At 45.4% G+C, this 22,957-nt stretch overlaps 1 protein-coding gene across 1 annotated transcript; it reads right to left on the bottom strand.

Moving 5' to 3' along the window:
- Positions 1-1,618: 1,618 nt before the first annotated feature.
- On the bottom strand, positions 1,619-22,179 carry LOC306778518 (sarcoplasmic/endoplasmic reticulum calcium ATPase 2-like). The gene is made up of 20 exons (XM_079270032.1): positions 21,595-22,179; positions 20,349-20,366; positions 20,177-20,259; positions 17,162-17,266; positions 16,559-16,697; positions 9,599-9,679; positions 7,484-7,569; positions 6,856-7,320; positions 5,376-5,464; positions 5,104-5,206; positions 4,583-4,714; positions 4,359-4,478; positions 4,046-4,264; positions 3,597-3,932; positions 3,170-3,390; positions 2,877-3,079; positions 2,698-2,783; positions 2,476-2,609; positions 2,225-2,342; positions 1,619-1,980 (listed from the first exon to the last, which is right to left on the bottom strand). The coding sequence occupies exons 1-20, from the start codon at positions 21,710-21,712 to the stop codon at positions 1,711-1,713; spliced, it is 3,126 nt and encodes a 1,041-aa protein (XP_079126158.1). The 5' UTR covers positions 21,713-22,179; the 3' UTR covers positions 1,619-1,710.
- Positions 22,180-22,957: the final 778 nt, after the last annotated feature.

Consider the following 22,957-nt stretch of genomic DNA (forward strand, 5'->3'; position numbering starts at 1 on the left):
GTGGACACAAAGAATCACAGGCCAAAGTAAAAAAAACATCCGAGCAGCAAATAATTTAAATCAAACAATACTTATTTTAATAAAAAGAGCAAATATATTAAGGCCATGCTATGGGCAAGCAGAAGATTAGATCACAAGACAAACGCAAATAAAAAGACATGTATAAATAAAAAAAACAACACCACCATATCCTGTAATGGTGTTGGGGCACTTAAATGTCAGCGTCTTTGCCAGTTGCCAAAACATGCTGCTGCCAGTCAAAAACTAACCTGCACCAGCGACGCCATCTGACTTCAAAATGCAAAAAGCTCCTGGCACTTGGTGACATTGAAGGCATTTTTTTTTTTTTTCAAACAAAAAATTGTTCCTCCTTTTGTACCATTTAAAAGTATAAAACTGATAATGCTATCAAAAGATATGAGGAGCCGTCGTTGCCGTCTTTCACACGAGCAACGACAGACGGCAAAGCTGCGAGTTCAACCACAGAGAAGATGAGAGAGCGCCAGTTGGCATGCAGGTCAAGGTGTACTCACTCTGCAGGTAAACAGGTGGAAGGCATTGGAAGAAACAACAGTTAGCTGTAAAGCTAAAAAAATACTCAAAAGCACACAGTGGCCTGGTATTATTGGAGCAGGCATGCAGAAAGGCTTAGACCAGGCTTAAGTAAACTAGTGTAAATGTATGGAGCATTTTGACAGCAACAACAACAACAACAACAAGAATAATCTATACAGAGATTCTACTTTGTGTGGTATGTACAGATATACAGACTCTTCCAATGACCAGTCATCCACATTGTGCTCAGTTGATAAGACTAACAGCTTCTTGGTGCCTTTTTACATGTTCAAGTACAGTATGTGCACATTATACATACATTATAAAGATAACTGTAATTAAGATGCAAAATTAAGACTGAAAGTTGAGACAGAATCTCAAAAAAAACACCCTTATAAAATCAAGAAAAATGTTGTTTTTTCAAGTCAACAAATTTAACACTTTATCAAAAAAAATAGCTCTGAATCAAACTGGTAACATATCTCTGTCCTCGCTTCCCTCCAACAACAGAGAAAAGAAAAATATACCGTACTAAAAAAAAAAACAGCATTAACATGTGTGTGTGAGGGCTTCGGGTCTACTGCAAAACAAATTGATGCTTACCTCAACACTTCAACTGATAATCTATGAAATGGTTGTTACGACAAATGGGTAGTAATAATCATATTAACAGCATTGAGGTAGCTGTGCTCTGCCTAACGCAGAAACAATGATGAATGACGCCGCATAGAGCTCAAAAGTGACCACAGAGGTTCATGCCAGGGCAAATATATTCAACTCTTTGCTCCAAAAATTTGTATTTTACTATACGGTCCTTAGAATTACATCCATTCACACCCAACATTCTCGTGCCCGCAACCCCTCCCAAAAATTAGAAAATATTAATTATCATAAAATAGTGTAAATTCTCTGTACAGCTCAAACACAGCTCCGACCCAGTGGGCATCCCTAACTGTTCAAAACGAGATCAAAAGAGAGGAAACGCGTGATGGTAAAAGAAAACACACGGACAAAGTCATTCAAATATGACTAACCCCCCCCCCCCCCCCCCTCAAGTGTTGACTGTAAGTTGTTCTGGGTTAAAGTAACTGCGTTAGATGTGTGTTAATGTCCACTTCACACTGGTGCACAGGGAGGGTAGTGTAGTGAAGTCAGTCAGGGCCACAACATGGCGGACACGTTAGTGTCTGTGCTGTAGATCCACAGCACCAGGGGCAGGGAGACGGCCACGAAGGGCCAGGAGATGCCCTCGGCACATGCAGACAGAGAGCAGCCTTTGCTGGCCGGCTTCTCCAGCTGATTACCAAAGTCCAAGTAGTTCCTGGCCACGAACTTTAGCACCTCGTCCAGCAGGATGACGGGCAGGGAGATCTTCAGCACCATCATCCACTGGGTCAAATCCAGAGGGGTGATCTGGAAGATGACCTGAGAGAGAACGCCACAACATTCATCATGTTACATCACAGCAAAACACTGCATTTGCAACCATCTAATGTATCAGCTTCCATTGCATGTCTGTAATGAAAGCCTTACAGCCACATAACTCCTGAAACTCAACCTGTGTCCTGCAGTGGCTGACTGGACCATCAAGAAGCTCTTTTCTGAGTTTTGCTTTTAAATGGCAGCGCCATCAAGTCATCATTGAAAGAACTGGCTTTGTAACACTCACAGGCAGAGGTTCCACATAGAGGATGAGGAAGTGGAGGGACATGGAGAGGCAGATGGCCCCCAAGAGCCAAACATTTTCCCAGGGAGGCATCCGCAGGAGAGACTGGTTCTCCGACAGACTGGGCAGAAGAGAACACACAGAGTCATTCATTAATCTTCCTTCCTTCCTTCCTTCCTTCCTTCCTCCCTTCCTTCCCAGAGTGCAAATGGTCCTCAGATGAGCTTCAGTCTTTGTGAGAGAAACTTCTTTACCTGTTGAGAGCATTGCACATCTCAATGGTGACGAGCACGGACAGGGCCATGGTCATCGGGTAGGGCGACTCAAACACGTGGCAGTCCAGGCCGTCAAAGTCTGGGTTCTCTGGGGCGCACTGGAGGAAGTGGCTCTGTGGGGAGGAAGAGACAGATGAGTGAGGGGGGGAGGAAACGAGCGGAGGGGAGCTGAAGGCTGAGCACTCAGACAGGCGGACTTACCAGTTGGTACAGAGTGATCTGAGGTCCATCTTCAGAGACCGTAAACCACCAGGCAGCAGCTCCCACTGTGGCTGCACCCACATAGCCTAAGAGCAAACACACCAAACACAAATGACTACACTGCATGAGGAGAAATCAAACATTCTTCTGATAACATGGGAAAAAAACATTATCCCTACATCCGATGGCCAGGTATCTGAAGAAGAGCCAGCCAGAGATGAGGGGCTCCTTGGCATTACGAGGAGGCTTCTCCATGATGTCCAGGTCGGGGGGGTTGAAGCCCAGCGCGGTGGCTGGGAGGCCATCGGTCACCAGGTTGACCCAGAGCAGCTGGACCGGGATCAGAGCCTCGGGGAAGCCCAGCGCCGCAGTGAGGAAGATGCTGTCAGGAGAAACAACTCCAGTTAGAGAACTCCACCGACATGCTGGAGTTACGTCTGAACGTAAATACAATCTGCTCCTGAGGACTCACCAGACGACCTCCCCAACGTTGGATGAGATGAGGTATCTGATGAACTGCTTCATGTTGTTGTAAATGGCTCTTCCTTCTTCAACGGCGGCCACGATGGAGGAAAAGTTGTCATCGGCGAGGACCATCTCAGAGGCCGACTTAGCCACGGCAGTGCCAGAGCCCATGGCGATGCCAATCTCTGCCTTCTTCAAGGCCGGGGCATCGTTCACTCCATCGCCCGTCTGTGGAGAAATGATTCGGAGGAGTAATTAGCAACACAAGCAAATCAAGCTTTTGGAAATGACATTTCCAAAGCCCACAAAGACGGATCGGACCATGTTGCCATCTTTTCCAGAGATGGAATCAAGACCAACTTCACAACCAAATTAAAGAAACAAAACACTTGTGAAACACTGATGATCAGTAAGAAACATTTCAGAATTCACACCATAGCGGTGATCTCGTTGAATCCTTGCAGGATCTCAATAATCTTGGACTTGTGGGACGGCTCGACGCGGGCGAAGCAGCGACCGTGAGTCACGGCCTCGCGCTGATCGTGGAGCGACAGCTCGTCAAACTCTCGCCCGGTGAAGGCCATGCGCTCAATGTCGTCGTCCTCGCCCAGGATGCCGATGCGGCGGCAGATGGCCACGGCTGTGCCCTTGTTGTCTCCCGTGATCATGATGACGCGGATGCCGGCCTGGCGGCACAGCTTGATGGAGGCGGCCACCTCCTGCCTGGGAGGGTCCAGCATGCCGACGCAGCCGACGAAGGTCAGGTCGCACTGGACGCGGAGAGACGAGAGTGAATGCTTCTGAAGAAGTGCACACCGAATACGGCCAAGTCTATTAAAACATCCAAAACAACTGTACAAGAAGATCGGTGAAAGGAACTCACCTCGTACGTCACAAATTTGGTGCAGTCCGACAGTATCATGTTCTCCTTCTTGGGCGGGCTGTCTCGTGTGGCCAGAGCCAGGCACCTAAGGGTGTCCCGACCTGTCCCGTACTCACGGATCACAGACAGGATCTTTTCCTTGATGCTTTTGGTGAGGGGAACTTTGCTGTTACCAACTCTGACGTGAGTGCACCGATCAATAACTCCCTCCGGGGCCCCCTGTTGGTAGAGCAGAGGAATAAAACATTCACATCAAAGACATCAAAAGCGAAACCATCCAAAGGTCCTCCGCTCATGCTTGCTTTCAGTGTACCTTGATAAACATCTTGCCAATGGAGGAGCGAGACTTGTTGGGGGTGCAGTAGACGGACATGGACTTCCTGTCTCTGGAGAACTCCAGGGTGAACTCCTTCTTCATCAGCTGCTTGATCACCTGCTCAGGCAAACGGGACAGAACGAGTGAGGAAAAGAAACCCTGCCGAGTGGCAGCAGTGGAAGTCTGCAGCGTGTGCAGGTGAGGGAGCCGGCGTCACTCACAGAGTTGCAGGCGTTGGCTCGGTCAATCTTGGACAGGTCGTTAACGTCGGTGTCGAAAACGTTCATCTTCTCCACCAAACAGGTGAGCGCGGTCTCCGTGGCTTCACCGACCTTCTCGTACACACCCTTCCCCTGACACATCACAAACATTCATGTTCAATTTCACACCGGTGTAGAGATTTTAAGTTCGCACATGGAGGTCATTTCCCTCCAACCCAGAGATAAAGAAGGAAAACAATGAAATCGACAGTTTACAAATATGATCTGTTCATGCCCGTCTATCTTCAGGTGGGTAAATGTCACTTTAACACCCGTGAATATTATTATCACTTCCTTGAGGCAGCCTGCGCTCTTTGGGTGTAACACCTGCTCCTCAGATTAATCCACTGACCCCTCCCTGCACATGGAGAATGTGCATTTAGATGCATATCGGTCTATGAGTGTATGTAGACATGTACATAAGTATATGTTAGTATGTGTGGAGATGTAGGTTTTGTGTTCGACGCAGGCAGGGTTCAGACCTCGTTGAAGTCCAGAGAGGAGTCGTTACACAGGGCACAGATGGTAGCCAGTTCAACCAGGGCATCATACTGGGAGGATTTCACCTGTTTATCATCCTGGTACCTGAGGGTAAAGTAGAGTATTAACCTGTGCATTACAGCTCATACAACAACAAGAACATTCAATATTTTTAAACACCCAACTTGAACTCCATTTAACCTACAACTAAAGTCAATCAATGAGATATTTCCCCCGAGATCTTTTGTTATGGAGTCAGCTGTAAAGGACTCACACTTCTCCCTCGGGTGCGTAGGTAGAACCTGTGATGGTGAACTCTGACAGATCACAGCTGTCGCCATCGGCTTTGTTGACAACGAACATCTGGAGGACAAGAGAGCAGGTGGGACAACAGCAAATATGAGTTTTTTCAAACAGACTCCATTTAATTCGGCCAGTGTTTTAATCGACTGACGCAGCAGGTGGCAGCAGAAACCACAGAACTCTCAGGCGGACCGAGGAGTGAGATCTCTTTTTTTAGACAGTAGATTAGCCTGCAGTGTTACAGAGTGCGTTTGTGTGAGGGCCAGGCTAGCTGGCCCGCTGACTAATGTGAGAAAAGGGTGTTTGGTTTCTCTCCATAAAGTAAACAGAAGAGATCGCCAGGGAGCCAGTAAAGACAGACGCTGTGCCCAAAAGGAAGAAACCGCAGTGCCAGGCCTCCTCCTGCAAGACGCTTTCATCTCCACACACACACACACACACACACACACAGGTTATATCATAACAGTGCCAATGACAATCAGTCAAGCCCTCCTCAAACGTCTGCTGCCGTCTGATGATTTGACAAATAGGTAAAGACTTAGCGTTCCAATACCGATACTACTACCGATGCCAGAAAAAAAAAGGTGAATGTCCCAATACATAGTATGTCAAATACAGCATGCCAGATGGCCTACCGCCTTCCCGAAACATTTTGCAGAACACAAGCACAGCATGCTTTTCTGGCTACAATCCTCTGCACAGCAGATATATAAGCAAGAGGGTCAAAGTTCAAGGTCCAATGTCATGACGAAGTAGTATGTCCCAATTTAATGCAACAGAATGTACTTTATAGGAGCAGCTGCAGTGTGTACTGAAAGAAACAAGTATTGCTTTCAAGATTGATCATGGCCCGTGCAAACTAATTCTCTGAAAGGTCGGTGTGTACACGATGAAATAAGAATAAAAAGGCTACTTAATCATGACCAGTAAAACATGTGGCCCAAACAATACAGAGGGCTAAACAACGGTTTGATAAATAACTGTAAATTAACGCCAAAGTTTAATTTCAGGGCTGTGCCAAAAGTTCTGAGTAATCACTGAACAGGCAACGAAAGAGGATTCAACTTCAATAAATAACGAAATGTCTTAATGTGGGGCAAGTAGTGCTGGGGTGCCACTCACAGACACAGAGAGCGAAAGGAACTACCGGCAGCGTGGTGACGCAACGTCAGTTATGCAACAGGAGCGCTGCAAGTCATCCAACGGCTCAATGTAGATTAGAGGAGCGGCTGACAGCATGTTGCCTTCTCGTTTCAGAGCCGGATACCCGATCAAAAGGAACACTTCACTCTCTCTGTTTGCACCGCGACAATTAGCATTTTAGCTGACAAACGTATGCGGTCACTGCTCCTCGAACTGCAGTCACCTCAATCAAACACCAGGCAACCAACAAAGACGACAAAGCACCGAACTGAATAAACCTGCCAGCAGTGTGCGTGTGTGGGACTCACTCTGCAGACGGACATCTGGTTGGTGGTCAGGGTTCCCGTCTTGTCCGAGCAGATGACAGAGGTGCAGCCCAGGGTCTCCACGGACGGCAGGCTGCGGACGATGGCGTTCTTCTTGGCCATGCGGCGGGTGCCCAGGGCCAGGCAGGTGGTGATGACGGCCGGGAGACCCTCGGGGATGGCGGCCACGGCCAGCGCCACAGCGATCTTGAAGTAGTAGACGGCCCCGCGGATCCAGGAGCCTCCGTGGACGGGGTCGCTGAAGTGGCCGATGTTGATGATCCACACGGCGATGCAGATGAGGGAGATGACCTTGGACAGCTGCTCGCCGAACTCGTCCAGCTTCTGCTGCAGGGGCGTCTTCTCCTGCTCGGTGGCCGCCATCTCGTCGCGGATCTTACCGATCTCCGTGTTGATGCCAGTGGCCACGACCACTCCCACCGCCTTCCCAGCTGCAATGTTAGTGCCCTGAAATGACAACAAGTACGACACGTTGGCTCGAGTACCTCTGATATCATCTCGGACATCTTGACGCAAGTTTTTCTTTACAGGAAGTTAACAGAAACTAAACAAACACAAAGTCGAAGCACATCAACAGGAAGTGTGATAACTGGTGAAGAGTTGAGTTTACAGAGAAGAGCATGTTCTTCTTGTCCTGATTGACAGCACGAGGGTCAGGCACAGGGTCGGTGTGTTTGATGACGGAGATGGATTCACCTACAAAAACAACAGAAAGATCAGTTTGTCTCGCAAATGATCTAAGAAACAAAAGCAGCCAATTGTCTAGACAGAGAGCTCATTCATGTTGCCTCACTGATCTTTTACATGCTCATGAATGTTTCAGTTCAGAAGCAAACATGTTTATTGTAAACCATGTCATGATACATCTCTGGGCTCATTCTGCAGCCAGCTCAAATGATTTATATTCTCTTCAAAGGAAAGTGTAGGATGGAGCGATTTATCTTGGATGAGGTTATCTTTGCACTCTTATTTTGAAATAAAGGAGTGTCAGTGTAGCTAAAACAGAACTACAAAATGAAACCCGACTGTAGCCTAGAATGAAACAGCTGACTGAACTCTATCAAAACAAATTCACTAATAAAGTATACACTACTTAAAGCGCTGGGTGGTAATAATTAAGCCTTTGTATGAAAATGTGACTTTGTATTTATTACTCAAAGGTTTAAATTAGGGCTGGGCGATAAATCGATTTAATCGATTAATTCGAATGTGTGCTTTAAGGCGATGTGTTTTATTGAAAATCGAGAAAATCGCCCCCACCCCTCCCCCCCGTTGGGTTCCCGTAGTAGAGTGCGCGCGCATTGTTTACAAACTAAAACAATGGCGGCCAGCAGCTTCACTGCTGGCCGCCGCCGCCGCCACCTCACAACAACAACCCAGCATTTTGGAGACATTCACCAACTGTACTCCGCATGAGAAGAAGAGTGCCCGGTGGAAAGCCATCACGGATGCAGTCGCGATGTATATCGCAAAAGATATGGTGCCCATATACACCGTGGAAAAGCCGGGGTTTATTCACCGTCTCAAAGCTTTGGACCCCAGGTACGTGCTACCAAGCCGTAAACATTTTTCTGACGTTGCCTTGCCTCGGCTGTACAATAGTACACGCCAAAGGATCTCTGCGGAGCTGGAGGGGATGTCATTCTACTCCGCAACAACTGACCTGTGGTCCAGCAGGTTGACCCAGACACCGATCCACTTGACTGGTGGAAGCGTCACCAACTTAACTTTCCAAGGCTAAGTACTTTAGCAAAGAAATACCTCTCTGTGCCAGCTACAAGTGCCCCCTCTGAGAGGCTTTTCAGTGTGTGGGGGGGGCATTGTTACATGCCACCGTGCATGCCTGAAGCCAGAGGTAGTAGACAGGCTTGTCTTCCTGGCAAAAAATATTTAGAAAAAACATGCACTACTGTTTAATACTGTTGGTTATGTTGTGAATGCACTTGATTTTGTTTACATGCACTTATTTACTGTGCAAAATATGTTATGTTGATGTTAGATCAGATGTTGCACTTTTGAAAATGTGAATGTTAAAGGGTCATATACATTTTATTTCATGCTGTGTTTGTATCAGTGTATTCAGTTAGAAAAGCTTACTGTAAAAAGTTACATTTGCACAGTTGTTTACAATGGAAGGCTACTATTTAATGCCATTTAATGTTATGTTTAATTTAATTTTATATTTAAATGATTCAGGCAAACAAAAGAGTGACCAAATACTTTTTGTATACTACAGGCACCTTTCTACAATGTTCAGGTTTTGTTTGCACTTTATTTTTATCAACCTACTTGGGAAAATCATCACAAAATAAAAGAAAAAATTGTTTTCAACAGCTTCTGTCATCTGCAAAAAATTTTGGGGGAAAAAAATCGATTTAAATCGTGAATCGGATTTTTTGTAAAAAAATCGGAGATTTTTTTTTTAGGCCATATCGCCCAGCCCTAGTTTAAATGTGTGCAGTGAAATGCAGGATAGCATAGGCTTGATGCTGTGCTAAAAATATTAGTGTGCAATTAGAAAAACAGTAAACATAAGAACACATACAGGACAGCAATTAAAAAGAGAGCAAAATGATATACAATATGTATTCAAATCAATAACATTTGTAGCAGATTTAGATTTAATAATACCCATGTAATCAGGAGAGACTGAGAACTTAATTGATAGAAACGGCTGAAGGAAAATAATTTGATGGCTGCGATATTATCAGCAAACACGTCTTACCGGTCAGAATGGACTGGTCCACCCTCAGAGTAGTTGATTTGATTGAACATATACGGATGTCAGCGGGCACCTTGTCTCCAACTATAACCAAAAAGATCCTCGATTACAGAAAATGCACAAACAAAAATACAAAAGCATGAGGAGCATAAGCAGGCAGATAAATATTTTTAAATTAAGTCTGCATCTGAAGGCTCATATGAAATTGTAATGACATCAGATATGATAGCTCCACTAAAGCACCCATACACTCCTGGTCCAATGCGGTGTGTGTGTGTGTGTGTGTGTGTGTGTGTGTGTACTCGCTGAACGAAGATTCAACAGATGAGCTGTTGTCTATTTTCTGCAGGCAGTAGCTCAGCATTAGCGTAAACTAAACTGATGCTCATTACAGGCAGGTTGCTGTGCCACCAAGCAGCAGAGCAGTGTTGCCATCGCTGCAGGGAAAGAGACGGAGAGCCGAAGAAAGAGGAGGAAATGAAAGACCTGTGAGCCATAAAAGGCCCGTCTCAAAGGAAAAGGCCAATTTGGGTACATTGGAATTGCGGTGACCCAGTTCAACTTCCTAATGGTACATAAAGGCAATGGAAACTAGGGCAATGGCTCAGGCTACGGCACAGTTCTGTGGGCGTAGTCTACATATAGGCCCTACTAAGTTAAAAATGCTAATTATGTCAGATTGTTACAAAAGACTCCATGTCTTATTATAGTTAGAAACCAGGAGCCCACACAAGCCTGCCAAATATCTACGGTCCTGTTCAGAGCTGGCATTGACATGCGTCTTGGGTGTTCTTCAGTTCCCACCAGGCATGAAAATGCTTCTCCACGTGCACATTAAAAGAAGAAGAAGAAATCAAAACAAATAGACTCGGTCAATTCATCGGCGCGTTGCAGGCAAACCCAATCGGCCAAGATGTTTGACGCACTCGTAATATATCTCCACCGGCGAATGAGACGTAATTCTGCTCACTAGAGGACGGCAGTCGAGTAGGCGGTCCATCAATGAGGCCCAGTACACAGCTTTATATGAAACAGTCTCAAAATACATGCCAATACAATTAAAAACAGTAATGTTAGAGCCAAGACAATAGACACAGAATAAGACTAAGTTAAAGTGAAAACCAAAACTGTTGCACAGTAAAGAGATTTCACTAAATGCACCAAAATCCAGATTACCATCTGAGGGAGACACGTATCGTAATCCAAAACCCCTCATGACCTTTAGGGAGGGAGGGGGGGGGGGGGGGGGGGGGAATAGCAACGGGACAACAATGCGTGCGGCCAAAAATGGAAAAAGCATTTATATATGTTCCCCAATGTCTTGTCCTTGTTGACGTGCCAAGGGACTGCATATGCTAATTAGCTTAAGCTACAATCTGGTACAGTGCATCAAATGGTGACATTTATGTTTAAACTGTACATGGTCCCTTTTAAATAAATAAAGAAAAGAACATGTGCTGATCAGGTTTACATGTGGCCATATAATGGCAGCTGAAGCTGGACGATGGTCAACTGATTAGATGTCCCGACAGCGGAGCCAGGAACTCTGATCCGTCAGCGACAGCTTTTCTGAGGACTAAAATGCATCTTTAAACCACCTGAACCTGGATCGACAGAGTAAAGGTCACACAACCGGGCTCATAGGCGTTGCTCTGCCGGCTAGCGGTGAGTTCACCCTACAAACCGAGACTGCAGTTAACTTCCTGATGGCAAACACCAATAACCTTAATGCATGTTGAATAGAGGAACCCTTTTCATAGCTGCACTTTACTTTCTGAAGAGAAATGATCCCATCTTCCTGGAAGAGATTAAAGGGATTCCCAACAAACTTTTCCATAGAAGACAAAAAGCTTTAAAATCACACGGTTGTGCAACACTTCCTGTGTCATCGTCTGACAATTCTAAGAGAGAGTGCTGAGCCAAGAAGCATGGCTAGGATGATGGGCTTCTATCAGTGGCACTAGCGCATGCTGCAGCCGGTAGTTCCCATGAAATATGTAGCATGACAACAATTATCCTTGAAAGAAACCAGCGACGAAAAAATATATATAAAAACATAAAAACTGCAGACCTGCTCTGATGAAGTGTGTGTGTATATCAGCTGTCATCTAGTGTCAACATCCTACTTGGTTGCAGTCCAAGTAGCTCCTCAGGCATGCCCGCATTTTCACCTTTGTGCTTACCAACAGGTCCCAGAATCCACAAATGTCAGAGTGACAAAAGCTGAGACTCGTCGGTGATGCATTGCACCCGGCGGGACTCCTCGAGGTGCCTTTTGAAAAAAACAGACCTTTCAACAGCAGGGCGGGGCAGTGGCTGAGCCGAAGTGGTTCGCTGTGACTGGCACCTGCCTCTGCCAGCGCGTGGTTCGGATGGCCGACTGTCTTCAGGGCCAGCCGGGGGGCCGCATGTGCCGATGGCAGCTGAACAAAAGGGTGACCGCATGTCTGGTTGAGTGGAGCCATTTCAGAACCGTCAACAGGCGAAGCGTCCGGCGACTTTCCATCACAGCTCTCACCAGCCACATTTACATGTGCACAATTATGCAAATACTTTATCCAGCTGGATGCGTTATCAAATAAACAGTTTATAATTATAACGTTTCACTCTTTATCTGCTCAATGGAGATTCTCCTTTCTCACCTTTGGCAGTCAGGTGCACTAGGGAGACTGTGTAACCATGACTCAGCACAGGAAGGAAATGCATTGGAAGGAAATAAAACTGATAATCTTGTTGCAAATGCATTGTTTACACGGGCGCTACCTTAAACCACACTGTAGTGCACTATGGTGTGCATGTAAAGGTGGCCGCTACAGTAAAATAACAATGTCTTGCCCTCCGTTTGCACTTGGTAAACATCACGAGTTCAACTATTTTATCATCAAACAAGAGCGGAGTAAGTGATGTTTAGTGAGCAGTGGCCGATACGAGACACAAACCAATATTATTTTCCCGTCGTCACGCGTCAGGTGACTTTGGAGTTGATCCTCACCTCGGACCTCAGTTACGTAAGCATCATCTCGACACTTTCTCTGCTTCACTCCGGCCGTTTGTTATGAATGTTAAGCAGCAGCGGGGCAACTGCTTCCGTTGCCATAGTGACAAAGCTCATCCCAGCACTGGGAACATTTTAGTGCTTCCCTCCGGTTAAACAAAAATAAAATCATGGTTTTTAAATGGAGCCTGGCAGGAATGACATGTCTATTACCCGGGACAAAATGAAATCTGAAGTCAAATCCATGTCAAGATCAACTGCTACACGAATGTTTAAAAGGTATCGAGAGAGCAGAACATCTACGAGCAGACTGAATGTCATTTAAACATCAAACAACACAACTTGTAAGACACCAACATGTCAATGTGAAAACCTGGCATCAGTTTAAGGACAGACCATTTTCTTTGACAACAGGTCAAAAAGGTAAATTCTCCTCGTGTCCTGAAGTCAACACTTTCAGTCGTCGCCCCTCATTAAAGCCTCACAGGGTTAAAGTCTGACCTCTCACTGTCCCATCTTTAACCACACAGCAGAGCATGGAGTCCCAGCAGTCAGTACAGGATGACTCACGGTTAATACAATCGTTTAAAAAGACTCGAAGCCAGCTTTAATAACGGAGAATTACTGGTGCAAAAGGCGATACTTTAGATTCATGGATAACACCAAAACGTTTTGATCAGCGTGGTCACACATATAGTTTACGCAGAACCTCACATGAGTACTCTCCAACTAAGCTCTGCGCCTGCCGATTTCCCTGGTTTGGCTCCAGAAAAAACCTCTGTGCCCTTCTGCAGGACTTCACCACACATGAGGGTTCTTTTGGCGTTTCTAAAGCCAGCCCTCCTGGTCGGCAAGATGAGACCGTGTTCTTTCAGTCTCGCTGACAAGTCTGGAACATTTGCCAAAAACGTCCCTCTGTGACAATGGATGCTTGCCAGACCACATTAAATGCCACATCACTATATCCATGGTGTCTGGAATCTGTGTGCAGTGTGCGGGTGCTGACGGGCAGGGTCGCTGTGCGTCGAGCACGGTGGGGGTGGGACCGCTATCTGGCGAAGCGTGCTTCCCTATAAGGTCATCTCTCTCTCAAGCACAATAGGAGCAGATGAAAGACCCCCCCCCATACTGCTGCTCACATGAGCCCCCGTCTCTACCAGACTCCACAGGCAGCAGAGAACAAACCAGCTGAGTTCTGCTGCTCCGAGGAAAAGACCAACGTCCAAATTCACAAGCCCTCGACACCAAACTGCAAACTGGCAACAAACGGTGTGCGCTGTGTTATGAAGAGGACTTAAATACACAGGAAGGAGCAAGTGAACTCCACGTGTTACCATCAGCTGACGTTAGTGACGTGGGGCATGGGAATCAGATTTGAGCTACTGCCACTTCATTTATCATCCTAAAATGACTGCAAATCTACATTATAATAAAAAATTTCTGGAACAAGTCAGGGGTTAGTTTTCTATCTATGTACCACGGCATCATTCGGTTGAGCCAAACATTGATGTGAACAAGTCTTTCATCATCAACAGGACAGCAGACTGGACAGGGAAGACCAGCAATTAATCTAGCTCAGAGAAAAGTCCAAGAAACGCATGACACACACACCATTAAACTCATTTCAGTCGGTGTGTGACTGATAAGCGATGAGGTGCGAGTAGGAGGCAGCGTTTAAAACCCACAGCAGCACCCCGACAGAGAGCCGCACAGATTGGCTGCCGCCTGTTCTCCTCACAGAGGGCTCGTCTCCGTGTCCTCTACCTCGGCCCCAGAAGACATGCAGCCGGCATCTGCGTGCGTCATCCCGCTCCTCCTCTGCATGGCAGCGGTCACTTTGGGGCTCCAGCGAGATATTATGCAGGAAGAAAAAAAAAGAAAGCCTGACAGGAACCTTTGTAAAAGATATATGGCAGATTTGGGTAGTAAGCTAAGCTGATGAGCTTCTTCTGACTGCAGGATAAAACATCCGGTTTTGCTGCCTGCTGGGCTGCATTTTTTTGAGAAAGTCCCAAGCTGCTGACAACAAAGCCTGCAGCTTCCTTCATCGAGAGTGTTCAGTAACCAGGTCTCTTATATGCAAGAGGGAGCCATCTGACTCACAGATTACCCTTTTAAACCGTGGCCAAATAATTAAGCTTTCCACACTCTGCTTCACAGAATCAAAAATGGCATAATTAGCACCGTCAACCTAAACCAAATTATACACAGCACGCCGTATGACACCAGATACATGATACATTTAAAATCCCAGGACGCTCCTTCTCCATTCGTCCTTTGTCAAGGTTACCCAGGAGTCCCGCTGAACACTGTACCGCGTCACCCGCTGTAGCAATGCTGCCCAGAGCCGGACGGGTGGGGCGCCGCTCACAGGGTGGGACCAGACACCTCTCATCCTCACGACTGTCACTGCCTCTATAAATACAGCATTCCCAAATCTAAACGGCCTATGACGGCTAAAAATAAAACCTACCGCTCAGAAAACGCTACGGGTTAAAGAGAGTATCAAGATAAGACTCGCGCTTTAAGGACATCAGCATTCCTCAACACATCCGTCTGATCATCCCTCTGCAGAACTGTGTGTGTGTGTGTGTGTGTGTGCCGCCGCGGGGGGGAAACAGCACTCAAAGCTTTACATCCTTAAGGATTTCTGCTGCTGAAATATGCTGACTGGAACCCAGCAGCATGAATCACTTCATGCAGCGTGGATCACTTCATGCCGCGTGGATCACTTCATGCAGCGTGGATCACTTCATGCAGCGTGGATCACTTCATGCCGCGTGGATCACTTCATGCCGCGTGGATCACTTCATGCCGCGTGAATCACTTCATGCCGCGTGGATCACTTCATGCAGCGTGGATCACTTCATGCAGCGTGGATCACTTCATGCCGCGTGGATCACTTCATGCCGCGTGAATCACTTCATGCCGCGTGGATCACTTCATGCAGCGTGGATCACTTCATGCCGCGTGGATCACTTCATGCCGCGTGAATCACTTCATGCCGCGTGGATCACTTCATGCCGCGTGGATCACTTCATGCAGCGTGGATCACTTCATGCAGCGTGGATCACTTCATGCAGCGTGGATCACTTCATGCCGCGTGGATCACTTCATGCCGCGTGGATCACTTCATGCCGCGTGGATCACTTCATGCCGCGTGGATCACTTCATGCAGCGTGGATCACTTCATGCAGCGTGGATCACTTCATGCCGCGTGGATCACTTCATGCCGCGTGGATCACTTCATGCCGCGTGGATCACTTCATGCAGCGTGGATCACTTCATGCAGCGTGGATCACTTCATGCAGCGTGGATCACTTCATGCAGCGTGGATCACTTCATGCTGCATGGAGGGGATCTGTTGAGTTTGGGACGAGCGGTGAGGATGCACAGGACGGTGTTACGAGAGCGAGCTCAAAATGTGTGTGCGATAAAAGTGGGCCTTGATAGCATACGTGCCCAGCCCTTTGAGACAATGGGTTAATAAGAGCATCTCAAAATACATCACTCTTGCAGGGTGAGTCACCTCTGCAGTGGCACATGGGGATGGGGGGGGGGGGGGGGGGGGATGGGGGGGGGGGGGGAGGGGGGGGTTCAACTCAAGCTTGTGCTAAATGTGATCCATGACCATAGGTGGACTGATTCGATCAGTAGGCTTCACCCGAAGGCAGAGCCGGACAGCAGCATCATATTAAAAACACCAGATCTTTTCTTTAATCTTTAAAAAGCAACATGTGGGAAAAAAAAAAAAAGTCTCTTTCACGGGGAAACAAAGAAATATATATTGATGGAAGCTGCAGAGGCGTTAAATTGCCAATTTTCTGTGACTTTCAAGGTTCATGCGATGTTGCCTCCTGGCTGGATATCTGATGCTCTAGTCTAAGCAACGCATACAACGACAACAATCATAGCAACAAAGCCGCGTGCGTTTAAATACGCACGAGGGCGAGAGCAGCTCAACCTACCGGCAATCTCCACAACGTCACCGGGCACGATGTCTCTGGCCTTGATCCTCTGCACGGTTTTCCTGTCCTGCCGGTACACTTTCCCCATCTCAGGCTCGTACTCCTTTAGCGCCTCGATGGCATCCTCTGCATTACGTTCCTGTCGGGGAGAAAAGGAGAGTCGGTGCCAAAGGTTTCTGAGTTTCTCTTAGCGCAGACATGCATGCTCTTGGCTCTGCTGGACTACACGCTACGAGAGCATTTCCCTTTGAGCAGGCACTGGATTTTATATGCTGGATGTGTATTTTCATCAGGTTTTGGCTGGAGACATTTAGGTTGTGAAGCGTTTGAAAATGGGAACATAAATCACAATGTTTTCTGTCTTGAAAGCTAGGTTTCAATCCATTTAGAAAAGCTGGTAACATGTGCAACTATTTGACAGTAAAGTCATCATTCTGCTGCAGGATGAAATGTGATTCACTTGAACAAAAACACATTCGATTAGATTCAGACAATGAAACTAGAATATTCATTTCAATAATTTCTAGACCTATTCCCTAGATACAAAGGAGATGGAGTGCGATATAAATACAGCGACTTCCCCGGATGCTTAAAGTGTCTCACCTGCCACACGCCGACGATGGCGTTGGCTATAAGAATGAGTAAAATGACAAAAGGCTCCACGAAGGCTGTGATAGTTTCCTCTCCCTCCTCGAACCAGGCCAGGACCTGAAAACAGTTTGAGAAACACGTCATTATTTGTATAAAAAGTCATTTCACAGAAGAGGAATTAGATAACAACGATCAGAGTAAAGGACACAACTGTAAACAGAACGAACTAAACTGTTCATGACAGAATAAATACTGAAGAGTCTCCTCTCTGATGGGTGGATACATCACAGAGTAGTTGTTTAAATTAAATGAACTGGACTGGTTTTTAAATCTGTGAAAGAGAGATGGTGACGGCAGTGTTTCATTCCAATGATAATAATGACAATACGGTTTCACTATTTGTCCGTAGCCAGAAGCTTGGCATCAAACACAGAGATTGTTAATAGAACCGCACCTAAACACACTTCAGAATTGCTTGTGATCAAGCAAAACATTTTGAATATAAGAACCTTCTGTTTGCATTTAAGTGCATTTATTCTATTCATTGTTTCAATTCAATTATGTTCTAGTTTCTTAACTGACGATACTGCTCAGCCCTTTTGAATTGGAATTCAAACTTCTCGACAGGCATTTGATTAAAAAATGAAAACATGTCAGCCATCGAGAAGACTGTAGCAACTCTGATTAACACACTTGGACATCTATCCTCTATATTAGAACCTCTTACTGCCAGAACATAAACTATATTCTGAGCTGGAGTCTCATTTCGCTTGTTGTTCCTGAGAAAGCCGCACTGAAATGACTCTGTGCGTCATATGGAAGGAGTTAATGTAACATAATGTAATAAAGCAGTCGGCCTCAGTAAGACCTAAGTATCTGGCTGTGGGAGATGCCAAAGACATTAAATGGCAGACCTGGAATGACAAGTGTAACTCTTAATAGCAGTTTAATACAGAAGCACACCGCTCAGTAGGGCTCTACTGTACGTCATAACACCGCCAAGAGATTCTATCGATCATTTTCAAATAATCAATGCGTCATCAACCAAAGAAATCCTTCGTCAACTAATGCTCGTATGATTTTGTAGACTGATCAATTAGTTGATTTAATCAGAGGTCTATTGAAAATAGCATGAAAAACAACTTCGATCAATTAGTCTACGAACTGACTGAGATGAGGCAGTCCTAATAATTGACTTACCAACAGTCCAAAACCCCAAAATAATGATTTTACAACAACCATAGACTATTAAGTGGACGTGGACAGTGTGTAACGTCACCCACTGGTTTGTGGACGACGGTTCTAAAGACTCGAGTTCGTCATTTTGTCCGTCTTCATCTTGTTTGCTTTTTAAACACGAGAGGGTGGAGCGAAGTACAACAAAATGCTGACTAAGACATTTGTAGGTCACCAAAAAGGTTAAAATGAATCGTCACGAACTGAAAGAGTAAAAGTTGTAAGACGACAACACAGACAACTCCCAGACCGGACATCGCCGTGGTAACAACCTGTCAATCACAAGGTAGCCGCACTCTGAAGCATACTCTGCTTTATCGTCTATTTTACTCTGAATGGGGCCATCAGTCACTAAATGAACATCATGCTGTAGAGAAGAAAACCTGAAACTAGCGATTGAGACCATAAACTCATGCTTACAATGTTTACTGAGGGAATAAATCAAGAGAGAATTGGGGTCATTTTCTCATAGACTTCTATTCAGACTTTTTTTTTGCCCTAAACACCAACTTGAGTCACGTAAACTGAACATGTCGACTCGTTCAGAGATTAAGTTTGACGAACAACTTCAACAGTTAGCAAACGGTTCTGATTTGAATTAGCCATCAAAGTATGGGTGGGATTCATCCGCTGCTGAGGGTGGTGTGAGCATTGGTCTGATAAGAGCCCTCCCACTGAGGGGTGAGGGCCCAAATTTGGTCTTGAGTGGTGCTCTGTTCCCCCGTCAGACAGCAGCCACTGACACCTCTGTATCACCTGACCGGACTCTGCATGCTACATATCAGCTCTCTCACTCACACACACACACACACACACACACACACACACACACACACACACACACACACACACACACACACACACACACACACACACACACACACACACACACACACACACACACACACACACACACACACACACACACACACACACACACACACACACACACACACACACACACACACACACACACACACACACACACACACACACACACCCTTCAGCTATCTGTTAATCTACTGTGCTGGCGAGTCAAAGAAGGTGTAAAACATGCTATTTGAGGGTTGTATTTTCCCATAAAAATTTGTGTTTTTCAACTTAATTTGGAGAAACCAAACTTTGCAAAAATAAATATTTGTTGTACATAAAACCTCGTCTTTCCACATGACATCACAACAATAAACAGTGTTACTACTACGTGGAAATGTACGTTTGACTTAGCTTCAGAAAGCGCTTTGACGCAGGCTGATGATGCCATTTCATAATGGCCGTTAAACTTTTATCTGTCTAGCACTCAAAGTCAGAGGCCCGAGGGAGGCCGGGGTAAGTCATTACACAGCAGTCATGCTTGACGACTCAAATGTCTTACTTGGCACATGGTGATGGCAACTCAATGCCGCTACTGCTGTTGTCACCATTCCTCAGATGGGTCGCTAAAGCCTTCTCAGCTGTTTAGCCTTCTAATGTGCGAGTGTAACCCCAGCCGGGTCAAACAAACTGAAGACGTTCACACTTCGGCACCATGCGCGGCATAAATCACCCCCCCTGCCAGTCAACACGCAGGGCTTAATAATAATTCCGTCTACACTTTTGACTTCACATGAACGCACTGGAGGTGGCGCGGGAACGCTATTTGTAGGAAGCGTTGCCTTGTCCTGAGAATCCCTCAACTTGTTTGATTCTCTCTCAACAGGTTGTAGAGTAAGAGACGGGAGCAATACTGGGAATAACAAAATAATAAAATAGCATTTCATCAAACAGCGCAAGAAAATGTGGTGAAATACTTACAAAAGATATACATGCAGCCAGCAGAAGAATACGAACAAGTAAATCTTCAAATTGTTCAAGGACAAGGTCCAACAAAGATTTCCCTGCGGAAAAGAGAGTTCAAATAATAATCCATCACAGGACCGTGTTATCACAAGACGACAGTAAGGATATCGGTGACGGTAGTGCTTACCTTCCTCCGCTGGTAACTCTGTGCGTGTGGATATGTGAGAGTCAAACCAGGGACCGCGCAGGAAACAGACCAGAAAGAAAAGAAAAAGACAGTAAGAATGTATGAATACTTTTCTTTTCTTTTAATAACTAAATAATTGACATTTGGAGACATGCAGTTCCTGTTTCATGATGGGGAACTTATTCCGCTAGAAGAGTGCTAGCTTGAAGAGCTAAATCTCAGACAGTAGACCAGTAGATGCCGGGCTCTGAGCTCAAAACACAATGTTTCCAGATTCTTCACATTTTGATAATATAGTCGTCAAACAGACTCTACATGCACTTAAAACTCATCGAATTAAATCCGCTTTTAACCTGTAAAGTCAGTTATGTATGTTTTTCTTTTTCGTGTTCTTTACTGTTATGTCATCTATTTTGTTCTTATTGTAATTACTTCTATTGTTTCCGTTTCTACCACGTAAAGTGTCTTTGACTACCTTTTAAAGCGATATATAAATAAAATGTATTATTATTATTATTGTTAAAAGACGGCGGATTTTGTATCGAACCCATATAATAAAGTAGTGAGTGTGTGGATCCTTTTGACCGTTAAACAATATGTTAATTCACTAAAATGAATAAGCAACATCAAATGTTTCTTTCCAGGATTCCTATATTCAGTTTACAGTACTAAGAGTCCACTCCCTTAACCTTTATTACACAATAGGAACAAAAGAAAACAGGAAAAGTCCAATCAATGTAAAGGTCAAAGTGATTTAAAGGGAGGGAGGTACACCCTCCATGACCTCCCAGGGTGATATTAATATAAAAACAGCTGTTTAAGCCTGGAACAAGAGAGATTAACTTGATGGATAACGTTACTACAGTGGTCCGCTGGCCAGCAAAATAAAGGTCACTGTGGCCAACAATGTCTCCGTATTTCACAGCCAGTCCACAATGTCACAGTGAGGTTTAAGTTGAATCACGATCACACGGAATCAACCCACAGTGTTGTTACAATACCCAACAATGTTACAATACGTCCTATAAGCAATGATTCATCTGCTCATTCGTAGGAAACCCTCGAGGTCACAGGTGGTGACGTCAGCCCGGTGACTTTATGGAGCCGGGTAACACCAGCACGATGCCGGTGGTGACTTTTACCCCATATCCTGGATCCACGTTACAATGACAAGACGTTTTTTTTCCTCTTTTAAAAAAAAAAAAAAAACATAAGTCTCATTCACTGAAGTGTAAATGTGTCGTACCGTTTAGGCCCCATTTCTCCTTCAGTCGCTTCACCTCGTCCAGGGAAAGTCCTGTGCTCTCATTGACGCAGAAATGACTGTAAACTTCTTCCACACTCTTCGTGTGAGCGTTCTCCATTGCGGACAGACGGCTCCTTCCCACACAAAAAACACACGCTGCCTGAACGTTTCCTCTTTTAAATCTGTCGGTGCTTCCTAATTAATCAGCAGAGCTGTGCAGTCACACTCGGGATAGCTATCGTCAGCTATTCACCGCGGTCTAACGTGTCTCCCGTCCACTTACGATTTTCTTCACGCGAATTTACGAAGAAAGAAAAGAAAAATGTTGCGGTGAGCCAAACTCCTGTTTTCTCTGTGCGGGGGAAGATTTCCCTCAGCGTCCTCTTATCTCCAGAGAATGGAGTGTGCGAGTGTCAGCAGCAGTGTGCGTTGCGTTGAGGACTGCATTCACCCGGTCGAGGTCCGCCGATGTTACCGTGTCTCACCGTGGCGCAGCTCTCGAGTGGCTCCGCACGGTGCTGCCGGTCTGTCTTTTTATCAAAGCGCCTCACTGCTGCCCCTCTTTCGCTGCATGTGGACTCATATCATTGGCCGAACGCCGTCAGCTGCGCTCAAAAGCGGGGAGACATGAGAAGAAACGCAGGAGGACGGACTGGGCTGGAATACATACATCCGTGTGTCCCATTCAAACCCTGCGGTCTCCCTCGTTATAAACCAGGAAGCGATAGGGTTCATTTGCACAAGAGTTAGTGTTGTGACTTAAGTGACGTTATTGATGTAATGTATTCTATTGTATTTCATTTAAAGACACACATTATTTTTTCATAATTGTTACCTACTTTTAGTTAATAATAAATCATTTTAATGTGCCATGTAGGGCAGCTTTCAAGTTATTAATTCCACATTCCACAACACTTACTTACGGAGTTGTAATGGTGAGATGTTCAAGGTTATCTCTGAATATATCACGGTTTCACATTATTACATTATTATCATTATTATTATAGTCCGTCACAATTGCCCTAAAAGGAGCGAGAACAGGATTATAAACCCAACAAAAAAATAGAATGTAACTATAATGTGTATGCATGTTAGTTACAATGTTAGCTGCACTATCACATGTTAAATTAAAGACTAAATGAAAAACAGCATCAGCTGTGGGCTTTTGAAATGATGTGCTATGTTCATGTACTGTAGGTGTGCCAGGCTGCTCCCGTTTCTTTAACTCACACAAACTCACATATGTAATTTTCTTTTCTCAATATCATAGATAATAGTACTGTACACACACAGTTAAGTGTAACCTGTTAGATTCACAGACTATGTTACAAATTCTCCCAGACTACAGGCATCCCATTACAGA

Source organism: Melanostigma gelatinosum (assembly GCF_949748355.1).
Source record: "Melanostigma gelatinosum genome assembly, chromosome: 6".
Classification (NCBI taxonomy): domain Eukaryota; kingdom Metazoa; phylum Chordata; class Actinopteri; order Perciformes; family Zoarcidae; genus Melanostigma; species Melanostigma gelatinosum.